The sequence below is a fragment of the Scyliorhinus torazame genome, chromosome 4 (genome assembly GCF_047496885.1).
Source record: "Scyliorhinus torazame isolate Kashiwa2021f chromosome 4, sScyTor2.1, whole genome shotgun sequence".
Taxonomy (NCBI): domain Eukaryota; kingdom Metazoa; phylum Chordata; class Chondrichthyes; order Carcharhiniformes; family Scyliorhinidae; genus Scyliorhinus; species Scyliorhinus torazame.
Genome location: NC_092710.1, coordinates 83,084,641 through 83,096,785, shown reverse-complemented (window position 1 = coordinate 83,096,785; position 12,145 = coordinate 83,084,641). Strand labels below are relative to the sequence as shown.

General features: G+C 54.0%; 1 protein-coding gene across 3 annotated transcripts in view; it reads left to right on the top strand.

Annotated features, from left to right (window-relative positions):
• Window positions 1-12,145, top strand: part of dcaf8 (DDB1 and CUL4 associated factor 8) — a 147,555-nt gene that overhangs the window by 30,965 nt on the left and 104,445 nt on the right. For all 3 annotated transcript variants that reach the window (XM_072498327.1, XM_072498326.1, XM_072498325.1), the window contains exon 8: window positions 9,422-9,532. In XM_072498327.1, coding sequence (XP_072354428.1) covers window positions 9,422-9,532 — 111 coding nt within the window. The remainder of the gene's footprint in view (window positions 1-9,421; window positions 9,533-12,145) is intronic.

Sequence of the window (12,145 nt, the reverse complement as noted above, 5' to 3'; positions counted from 1 at the left end):
TGACTTTGGAGGCTCCGAGTCCCTCCATTCCAGCAAAATCCGTCTCCAGGCCACCAGGGAGGCAAAGGCCAAAACGTCGGCCTTTCTCCCTCCCCTGGGCTCCCGGATTTTCCGACACTCCAAATATTGCCACCTCTGAACTCGGAGTCACCCTCCCTTCCAGTTCCTCTGACATGACATCTGAAAACACCTGCCAAAATCCCCATGGCCTCAGACACGCCCAAAACATATGTACATGATTTGCCGGACTTCCACCGCACCACGCACATCTGTCCTCCAGCTCCTCAAAAATCCTACTCAACTGGGCCACAGACATATGAGCCCTATGGACCATCTTGAACTGGATCAGGCTAAGCCCGGCACATGACGAGGATGCATTGACTCTCCTCGGGGCCTTCTCCCATAGCCCGACTTCCAACTCGTCCTCCCACTCCCTCTTCATCTCCCCGATCGGGACCCCTTCCCACTCCATCAATTCCTTTTACATTTCCGAGACCCTACCCTCCCCAACCCCTGTTTTAGAAATCACCTTATCCTGTCACAGATCAGTGACCACACCGACGCCCCCTCCAGTCTCATGTGCTGCCTCCATTGCCCCACACCCTCAGGGCTTCCACTACCACTAGGCTTGTGGAGTACCGAGCCGGCGAGAACGGCAGAGATGCCGTTAACAGAGCCTGCGGACTCGTGCCCTTACGAGATGCCGCCTCCACTCGCTCCCACTTCGACCCTCCCCCACTACCCATTTCCTAACCATGGAAATATTAGCCATCCGGTTGTAATTAATAAAGGTCGATGGGGCCGAGTTCCCCCTCCCCGCGCCCGCTCTCAAGAAGATCCTTCTTCGCCCCTGGGGTTTTCCCAGCCCATATAAAAGACGAGATCGCCGCGTTCATCTTCCTAAAAAATGCCTTAAGGATGAAGATTGGAAGACACTGAAACACAAACAGCAATCTCGGGAGGACTGCCATTTTCACAGTCTGTTCCCTCCCCGCCAATGACAGCGGGAGCACGTCCCACCTACGGAAGTCCCCTTTCATTTGCTCAATCAACCCGCCCAAATTTAGTTTATGAAGCTGACCCCAGTCCCTTGCCACCTGAATCCCCAGATTCCTAAAACTCCTTCCCACCACTTTGAACGGCATCTCCCTCAGTCTCCTCTCCTGCCCCCTTGCCTGGATCGCGAAGACCTCGCTCGTGCTCATGTTTAATTTGTAACCTGAGAACCAGCCAAATTCCTCCAGTATTCCCATAATTCCTGCAATTCCCCCCCCAACGGGTCTGCTATATAAAGAAGCAAATCATCCGTGTAGAGCGAGGCCCTATGTTCAACCCCCCCCCCCCATCTCACTATCCCCTGCCAAATGTTCGATGCCCTCCACGCCATTGCCAAAGGCTCTATGGCCAGGGCAACCAGTAGTGGGGAGAGTGGGCATCCCTGCCTTGACCCTGCAGTTGGGGAGGGTTTAAACTAATGTGGCAGGGGGATGGGAACCGATGTAGGAAGTCAGTGGGGACAGAAACAAAAGGCAGGAAGGGAGAGTGTGTAAAGCATGACCTGAGAAAGCAGGGCAGAGAGCAAGGAAGGTCTACATTAAACTGCATTTATTTCAATGCAAGGGGCCTGACGGGCAAAGCGGATAAACTCAGGGCATGGACGGGCACATGGGACTGGGATATTATAGCTATGACTGAAACATGGCTAAGGGAGGGGCAGGACTGGCAGCTCAATGTTCCGGGGTACAGATGCTATAGAAAGGATAGAACAGGAGGTAAGAGAGGAGGGGGAGTGGCGTTTTTGATTAGGGAGAACATCACGGCAGTACTTAGAGGGGATACATCCGAGGGTTCGCCCACTGAGTCTATATGGGTGGAACTGAAAAATAAGAAGGGAGAGATCACCTTGGTAGGACTGTACTACAGGCCCCCAAATAGTCAGCGGGAAATTGAGGAGCAAATATGTAAGGAGATTACAGATAGCTGCAAGAATAATAGGGTGGTAGTAGTAGGGGACTTTAACTTTCCCAACATTGACTGGGACAGCCATAGCATTAGGGGCTTGGATGGAGGGAAATTTGTTGAGTGTATTCAGGAGGAATTTCTCATTCAGTATGTGGATGGACCGACTAGAGAGGGGGCAAAACTTGACCTCGTCTTGGGAAACAAGGAAGGGCAAGTGACAGAAGTGCTAATGAGAGATCACTTTGGGACAAGTGACCATAACTCCATTAGTTTTAAGATAGCTATGGAGAATGATAGGTCTGGCCCAAGAGTTAAAATTTTTAATTGGGGCAAGGCCAATTTTGATGGTATCAGACAGGAACTTGCAGAGGTAGATTGGGGGAGACTGTTGGCAGGCAAAGGTAAATGGGAGGCTTTTAAAAATGTGTTAACCAGGGTGCAGGGTAAGCACATTCCCTTTAGAGTGAAGGGTAAGGCTGGTAGAAGTAGGGAACCCTGGATGACTCGAGATATTGAGACTGGTCAAAAAGAAGAAGGAGGCATATGACGTACATAAGCAACTGGGATCAAGTGGATCCCTTGAGGAGTATAGAGATTGTCGAAATAGAGTTAAGAGGGAAATCAGGAGGGCAAAAAGGGGACATGAAATTGCTTTGGCAAATAATGCAAGGGAGAATCCAAAGAGATTCTACAAATACATAAAGGGGAAAAGAGTAACTAGGGACAGAGTAGGGCCTCTTAAGGATCAACAAGGGCATCTATGTGCAGAGCCACAAGAGTTGGGTGAGATCCTGAATGAATATTTCTCATCGGTATTCACGGTGGAGAAAGGCTTGGATGTTAGGAAACTAGGGGAAATAAATAGTGATGTCTTGAGAAGTGTGTATATTACAGAGGAGGAGGTGCTGGAAGTCTTAAAGCACATCAAGGTAGATAAATCCCCGGGACCTGATGAAATGTATCCCAGGGTGTTGTGGGAGGCTAGGGAGGAAATTGCGGGTCCCCTAACAGAGATATTTGAATCATCGGCAGCCACAGGTGAGGTGCCTGAAGATTGGAGAGTGGCGAATGTTGTGCCCTTGTTTAAGAAGGGCAGCAGGGAAAAGCCTGGGAACTACAGACCGGTGAGCCTAACGTCTGTAGTAGTTGTTAGAAGGTATTCTGAGAGACAGGATCTACAAGCATTTAGAGAGGCAAGGACTGATTCGGGGCAGTCCGCATGGCTTTGTGCGTGGAAAATCATGTCTCACAAATTTGATTGAGTTTTTTGAGGGGGTGACCAAGAAGGTAGATGAGGGCAGTGCAGTAGACGTTGTCTACATGGACTTTAGCAAAGCCTTTGACAAGGTACCGCATGGTAGGTTGTTGCAGAAGGTTAAAGCTCACGGGATCCAGGGTGAGGTTGCCAATTGGATTCAAAATTGGCTGGACGACAGAAGGCAGAGTGGTTGTAGAGGGTTGTTTTTCAAACTGGAGGCCTGTGACCAGTGGTGTGCCTCAGGGATCGGTGCTGGGTCCACTGTTATTTGTGATTTATATTAATGATTTGGATGAGAATTTAGGAGGCATGGTTAGTAAGTTTGCAGATGACACCAAGATTGGTGGCACAGTGGATAGTGAAGAAGGTTATCTAGGATTGCAACGGGATCTTGATCAATTAGGCCAGTGGGCCGACGAATGGCAGATGGAGTTTAATTTAGATAAATGTGAGGTGATGCATTTTGGCAGATCGAATCAGGCCAGGACCTACTCCGTTAATGGTATGGTGTTGGGGAGAGTTATAGAACAAAGAGATCTAGGAGTACAGGTTCATAGCTCCTTGAAGGTGGAGTCGCAGGTGGACAGGGTGGTGAAGAAGGCATTCGGCATGCTTGGTTTCATTGGTCAGAACATTGAATACAGGAGTTGGGACGTCTTGTTGAAGTTGTACAAGACATTGGTACGGCCACACTTGGAATACTGTGTGCAGTTCTGGTCACCCTATTGTAGGAAGGATATTATTAAACTGGAAAGAGTGCAGAAAAGATTTACTAGGATGTTGCCGGGACTTGATGGTTTGAGTTATAAGGAGAGGCTGGATAGACTGGGACTTTTTTCCTTGGAGCGTAGGAGGCTTAGGGGTGATCTTATAGAGGTCTATAAAATAATGAGGGGCATAGATAAGGTAGATAGTCGACATCTTTTCCCAAAGGTAGGGGAGTCTAAAACTAGAGGGCATAGGTTTAAGGTGAGAGGGGAGAGATTCAGAAGGGCCCAGAGGGGCAATTTCTTCACTCAGAGGGTAGTGAGTGTCTGGAATGGGCTGCCAGAGGTAGTAGTAGAGGCGGGTACAATTGTGTCTTTTAAAAAACATTTAGATAGTTACATGGGTAAGATGGGTATAGAGGGTTATGGGCCAAGTGCGGGCAACTGGGACTAGCTTAATGGTAAAAACTGGGCGGCATGGACTGGTTGGGCCGAAGGGCCTGTTTCCATGCTGTAAACTTCTATGATTCTATGACCCCCTACACAGACTAAAATACTCTGACCGGACCCGGTTGGTCCTTACATTCACCACTGGTGCCTGATATAACAACCGGGCCCAATCCACGAATCCCTCCCCGACCCCAAACCTTCCCAGGATATCCCAAAAGCACCTCCACTCCACCCGATCAAAGGCCTTCTCTGCACCCATGGCCACAACCACCTTGGCCTCGCGCCCCTCCGCTGGCATCATTATCTAATATTGGACTTCAGGTGTCGTCCCTTCATAAATCCCGTCTGGTCCTCCCCTATTGCCCCTGGAACACAATCCTCTGTGCGTGTGGCCAAGATCTTTGCCAGTAATTTTGCATCTACATTTAACAGAGATATTGGCCTATACGACCCACAGCTCTCCGGATCCTTATCCTGCTTCAAAATAAGGGAAATTGATGCCTGCGATCGCGTTGGGGGGAGCACTCCCAGCTCCTTTGACTCATTAATAGCCTTTAACAGGAGTGGCCCCAATAGCCCGGAAAACTTTTTATGAAACTCAAACGGATATCCGTCAGGCCCCGGGGCCTTACCCGATTGCATCGTCCCCAGTCCGTCTATAACGTCCCCCAGCCTAATTGGGGCTCTCAGATCCTCTGCCAACTCCTCATCTATCCTCGGAAACTCCAGCCTCTCAGGAATCACTTCATACCCTCCTCCCCGGCTGGGGCTTCTGATTTATACAATCCACTGTAAAACTCCCGAAACACATCATTCACCCCCGCCGGATCCAAAACCACCTTCCTCCCCGTATCCTTTACTCTCCCAATCTCTCTCGCTGTCTCCTGTTTCCTCAGCTGGTACGCCAGCATCCTGCTGGCATTTTCCCCATATTCGTACACTGCCCCCTTCACCCTCCTCAGCTGTCCCTCCACCTTACCTGTGGACAGGAGCCCAAATTCCAGCTGCAGTCTCTGACGCTCCTTCAGAAGCCCGTCATCCGGAGACCCTGCATACCTCCTGTACACCTGTAAAATTTCGCCGACCAGCCTGTCCAACTCCACCCGCTCAGCCTTCTCCTTATGGGCCCGAATTGAGATGAGCCCCCCCTAATAACCTCCTTCAGTGCCTCCCACACCACCCCCGCCGAAACCACAACTGTGTCATTGATCTTTATATATCCCCAAATGGCCTCCCTCACCCGCTCGCACACCTCCTCCTCCGCTAACAGCCCCACATCCAACCTCCATTACGGCCGCTGGGCCTTTCCTTTGTTGACTTGCAGGTCTACCTAGTGCAGGGCGTGGTCTGACACCACAAGTGCTGAATATTCAGCATCTACCACCTCAGCCAGCAGCGTTTTGTCCAACACAAAGAAGTCTATCCGGGAATACACCTTCCGCACGTCGGAGTAGAATGAAAACTCCTTACTCCTTGGCCTCCCAAATCTCCACGGATCCACCCCCGCCATGTGCTCCATAACCCCCGCAGCTCCTTTGCCACAGCTGATACCTTCCCAGACCTGGAACTCGACCGATCCAGCCTCGGATCCGGGACCGTGTTGAAATCTTCCCCACACTCAGTCAATATGAATCCAGGTCCGGGATATTCCCCAACATACGTCTGACAAGTCAACATCGTCCCAATTCGGGGCACATATAGTTACCAATACCACGGCCATTCCCTCCAACTTCCCACTAACCATAACAGGGGGGGGAGGGGGGGAGGGGAGGGGGGGGGGAGAGGGAGGGGAGGGGGGGGGGAGAGGGAGGGGAGGGGGGGGGGGGAGAGGGAGGGGAGGGGGGAGGGGAGAGGGAGGGGGGAGGAGGGAGGGAGGGGGGAGGGAGGGGGGAGGGGGAGAGGGGGGAGGGGGAGGGAGGGGGAGGGGGGAGGGGGAGGGAGGGGGAGGGGAGGGAGGGGGAGGGAGGGGGAGGGAGGGGGGGGGGAGAGGGGGGAGGGAGGGGATGGGGACGGGAGGGGGGGAGGGAGGGGATGGGGAGGGGGAGGGGATGGGGAGGGGGGGATGGGGAGGGGGGGTGGAGGAGAGGCAGTGGGTGAGGAGGGGGGGCTGAGGAGGGGAGGGGGGAAGAATAGTGGCAAGCTGTTGGAGAATACACACTGGGGTGGGGGGAGGGGTCATGTGGGAGGGCACTTACTATTGGCGGGGTGGGGCAAGAGCGCCGTGCTGTTGGAGGTCGCTCATTGTGGGGGGGGCACACTGAGGGCGCACTCACAATTGGGAGGGGGCACAGCTGACAGAGGGCACTCTGGGGTGGGGGTGGTGGGCACTGAGGGCAGCACCACCATGATGTGGGAGGGTGGACACTCTGGTTGCTGCTGCCGTGCTGTGGGAGGGGGCACTGGGTGTGGGAGGGGGCACTGGGTGGGGCAGTGCCGCTGTACTGTGGGAGGGGGCACTGGGTGGGGCAGTGCCGCTGTACTGTGGGAGGGTGGGCACTGTGTGTGGCAGTGCCGCTGTGCTGTGGGAGGGTGAGGGAATGCTGCTGTACTGTGGGAGGGTGGGCATGCTTTGGCAGTGCCACTGTGCTGTGGGAGGGTGGGCACTGGGTGGGGCAGTGCCACTGTACTGTGGGGGGGTGGCACTGGATGGGGCAGTGCCGCTGTACTGTGGGAGGGTGGGTACTGTGGGGCAGTGCCGCTGTACTGTGGGAGGGTGGGTACTGTGTGGGGCAGTGTCACTGTTCTGTGTGGGTCGAGCCCTGGGTGGGGCAGTGCCACTACTGTGGGAGGGTGGGCACTGGGTGGGTCAGTGCCACTGAGCTGTGGGAGGGTCCACTGGGTGGGGCAGTGCCGCTGTACTGTGGGAAGGGGCACTGGGTGGGGCAGTGCCGCTGTACTGTGGGAGGGGGCACTGGGTGGGGCAGTGCCACTGTACTGTGGGGGGCGGGCACTTGGTGTGGCAGTGCCACTGTACTGTGGGAGGTGGCACTGGGTGGGGCAGTGCCGCTGTACTGTGGGAGGGTGGGTACTGGGTGGGGCAGTGCCGCTACTGTGGGAGGGTGGGCACTGGGTGGTGCAGTGCCACTGTACTGTGGGAGGGTGGGTACTGTGTGGGGCAGTGCCACTACTGTGGGAGGGGGCACTGGGTGGGGCAGTGCCACTACTGTGGGAGGGGGCACTGGGTGGGGCAGTGCCACTACTGTGGGAGGGGGCACTGGGTGGGGCAGTGCCGCTGTACTGTGGGGGGCGGGCACTTGGTGTGGCAGTGCCACTGTACTGTGGGAGGTGGCACTGGGTGGGGCAGTGCCGCTGTACTGTGGGAGGGTGGGTACTGGGTGGGGCAGTGCCGCTACTGTGGGAGGGTGGGCACTGGGTGGTGCAGTGCCACTGTACTGTGGGAGGGTGGGTACTGTGTGGGGCAGTGCCACTACTGTGGGAGGGGGCACTGGGTGGGGCAGTGCCACTACTGTGGGAGGGGGCACTGGGTGGGGCAGTGCCACTACTGTGGGAGGGGGCACTGGGTGGGGCAGTGCCACTACTGTGGGAGGGGGCACTGGGTGGGGCAGTGCCGCTGTACTGTGGGAGGGTGGGCACTGGGTGTGGCAGTGCCACTACTGTGGGAGGGGGTACTGGGTGGGGCAGTGCCGCTGTACTGTGGGAGGGTGGACACTGGGTGTGGCAGTGCCACTGTACTGTGGGAGGGGGCACTGGGTGGGGCAGTGCCGCTGTACTGTGGGAGGGTGATCTCTGGTTGTGGCAGTGCTGCTGTACTGTGGGGGGCGGGCTCTGGGTGTGGCAGTGCCACTGTACTGTGGGAGGGGGCACTGGGTGGGGCAGTGCCACTACTGTGGGAGGGTGGGCACTGGGTGGGGCAATGCCACTGTACTGTGGGGGCTGGCACAGGGTGTGGCAGTGCCACTGTACTGTGGGAGTGTGGGCACTGGGTGAGGCAGTGCCGCTGTACTGTGGGAGGGTGGGCACTGGGTGTGGCAGTGCCGCTACTGTGGGAGGGTGGGTACTGTGGGGCAGTGCCACTGTACTGTGGGAGGGTGGGCACTGGGTGTGGCAGTGCCACTGTACTGTGGGGGGGTGTCACTGAATGGGGCAGTGCCGCAGTACTGTGGGGGCAGTGCCGCTGTACTGTGGGAGGGTAGGCCCTGTGTGGGGCAGTGCCGCTGTACTGTGGGAGGGTGGGTACTGTGTGGGGCAGTGTCACTGTTCTGTGTGGGTCGAGCCCTGGGTGGGGCAGTGCCACTGTACTGTGGGAGGGTGGGCACTGGGTGGGTCAGTGCCACTGAGCTGTGGGAGGGTCCACTGGGTGGGGCAGTGCCGCTGTACTGTGGGAGGGGGCACTGGGTAGGGCAGTGACGCTGTACTGTGGGAGGGGGCTCTGGGTGGGGCAGTGCCACTGTACTGTGGGGGGCGGGCACTTGGTGTGGCAGTGCCACTGTACTGTGGGAGGTGGCACTGGGTGGGGCAGTGCCACTACTGTGGGGGGGGCGGGCACTGGGTGTGGCAGTGCCGCTGTACTGTGGGAGGGTGGGTACTGGGTGGGGCAGTGCCGCTGCTGTGGGAGGGTGGGCACTGGGTGGGGCAGTGCTGCCGTACTATGGGAGGGTGGGCACTGTGGGGCAGTGCCACTGTACTGTGGGAGGGGGCACAGGGTGGGGCAGTGCCACTGTACTGTGGGAGGGGGCACTGGGTGGGGCAGTGCCACTGTATAGTGGGAGGGGGCACTGGGTGGGGCAGTGCCACTGTATTGTGGGAGGGGGCACTGGGTGGGGCAGTGCGACTGCACTGTGGGAGGGGGCATTGGGTGGGACAGTGCCACTGTACTGTGGGAGGGTGGGCTCTGGGTGAAGATCTGGGTGAATGTCATTCTGGTGTGTTGGCATCTTGCTGTGCACCAATGGGCTGCTGCGTTTCGTGCACTACGGCCGTGGCCAGCCTTCTAAAGTTCCTTTCCTCAGCTGTGAAGTACTTTGGGGCTTCCTATGGTTATTGAGAGCTGCATGTTTAGCATCTTCTCTCTTCTTCCCCTCAGGAAGCTGATCGTCACAAAAGAAAAGGACAAAAAGGTTGGCCTGTACACGATCTACATGAACCCCTCCAACACCCACCAGTTTGCTGTCGGAGGGAGAGATCAGTTTGTCAGGTGAGATGCTATCTTTTCTTTGGCAGGGTGGCAGGGGGACGGAATGGAGAGGCACCCTAACTCGCTGCCGTCCTGGGCTGGTATAATCCTGTCGCCCGCCGACTGTGCTTCGCTGTGCCAATATTACGATCCTGGACCAGACCCCAACAGTGTTGAGGATACTGGACAGAAACCCCAATGTTTGATTTGAATGTTGTTAGACTCTGAGGAAAGGATACCTCGATCCAGGAGTGATTTCACGAAAAAATAGAGATATGATATATTAAAACAAACATTATTAACAAATGTTATTTCTAACACAATATTAATATATCTTTAACATCACACCAGAAAATAGCTTACCCCTTGGACAATGCTAATCAATACAGCGACACAATCACCTTTAACTGCTATCTTCACTCCCACTGAAATGGCCAAACCATCTCCGGGCACAAACCATTAGAACTCAGTTGTAAAGAGATGTCTTGGATACTCCACTTTGAGAGAGAAATATTTTGAGATTGCTTGAAAGAAAGAGACCTGACACTCTGGCTGTATTCTTCTGAAAATTTCTCAGCTCACCTTCCAGGCAAAAACTAACCCTAAAAACCTTAACACCTGACTGCTTCAGCCCATGGCTCCTCCCATCTACTGCATCATCTTACTAAGCTGAACACACTGTCTCGAATTAATTACTCTGCTGGGAACCCTCTTAATCTTAATAAAAGTTAATTAGCCCAAACTTTTACGATGCTTTAATTGCACCTCAGTCTCTGAAAAGCCTAGCTGTCTTTCAAACCAGGAATTTTTAAAGTATGACTGCAGCAGTCCCACACTAACCCAGGCTTTTACCCCTTACCGTACCACATGCAAATAATACAGTATATCTGAAATTCCTACGTTTTTCACACCTCCCCCTTTTATAAAAAAATTAAAACAGCTCGGTGCGTCCTCATCATGTGCCAGGCTCAGCCTGATACAATTCAAGGTGGTCCACACATGATGGAGGCCCGGATGAGCGGGTCTTTTGGGGTAGAGGACAGGTGTGGCCCGCAAATCATGCCCACATGTTTTGGGCATGCCCGAAGCTCAGGGGATACTGGCAGGGATTTGCAGATCTCATGTCCAGGGTGTTAAAGGTGAGGGTGGCACTGAGTCCAAAGATGGCGATTTTTGGAGTGTTGGAAGGCCCGGGAGTCCAGGGGGTGGGAGAGGCTGATGTTTTGGCCTTTGTTACTTGGTAGCCCGGAGACGGATCTTACTAGCGTGGAGGGACTGGAAGCCCCTGAAAGCAGGGGTATGAGTTAGTGATATGGCTGGGTTTCTCAGGCTTGAGAAAATCAAGTTCGCCCTGAGCGGTTCATCATTAGGGTGTGTTCATAGAACATAGAACAATACAGCGCAGTACAGGCCCTTCGGCCCACGATGTTGCACCGAAACAAAAGCCATCTAACCTACACTATGCCATTATCATCCATATGTTTATCCAATAAACTTTTAAATGCCCTCAATGTTGGCGAGTTCACTACTGTAGCAGGTAGGGCATTCCACGGCCTCACTACTCTTTGCGTAAAGAACCTACCTCTGACCTCTGTCCTATATCTATTACCCCTCAGTTTAAAGTTATGTCCCCTCGTGCCAGCCATATCCATCCGCGGGAGAAGGCTCTCACTGTCCACCCTATCCAACCCCCTGATCATTTTGTATGCCTCTATTAAGTCTCCTCTTAACCTTCTTCTCTCCAACGAAAACAACCTCAAGTCCGTCAGCCTTTCCTCATAAGATTTTCCCTCCATACCAGGCAACATCCTGGTAAATCTCCTCTGCACCCGCTCCAAAGCCTCCACGTCCTTCCTATAATGCGGTGACCAGAACTGTACGCAATACTCCAAATGCGGCCGTACCAGAGTTCTGTACAGCTGCAACATGACCTCCCGACTCCGGAACTCAATCCCTCTACCAATAAAGGCCAACACTCCATAGGCCTTCTTCACAACCCTATCAACTTGGGTGGCAACTTTCAGGGATCTATGTACATGGACACCTAGATCCCTCTGCTCATCCACACTTTCAAGAACTTTACCATTAGCCAAATATTCCGCATTCCTGTTATTCCTTCCAAAGTGAATCACCTCACACTTCTCTACATTAAACTCCATTTGCCACCTCTCAGCCCAGCTCCGCAGCTTATCTATATCCCTCTAACCTGCTACATCCTTCCACACTATCGACACACCACCGACTATAGTATCGTCTGCAAATTTACTCACCCACCCTTCTGCGCCTTCCTCTAGGTCATTGATAAAAATGACGAACAACAACGGCCCCAGAACAGATCCTTGTGGTACTCCACTTGTAACTGAACTCCATTCTGAACATTTCCCATCAACCACCACCCTCTGTCTTCTTTCAGCTAGCCAATTTCTGATCCACATCTCTAAATCACCCTCAATCCCCAGCCTTCGTATTTTCTGCAATAGCCTACCGTGCGGAACCTTATCAAACGCTTTGCTGAAATCCATATACACCACATCAACTGCTCTACCCTCGTCTACCTGTTCAGTCACCTTCTCAAAGAACTCTATAAGGTTTGTGAGGCATGACCTACCCTTCACAAAGCAATGCTGACTATCC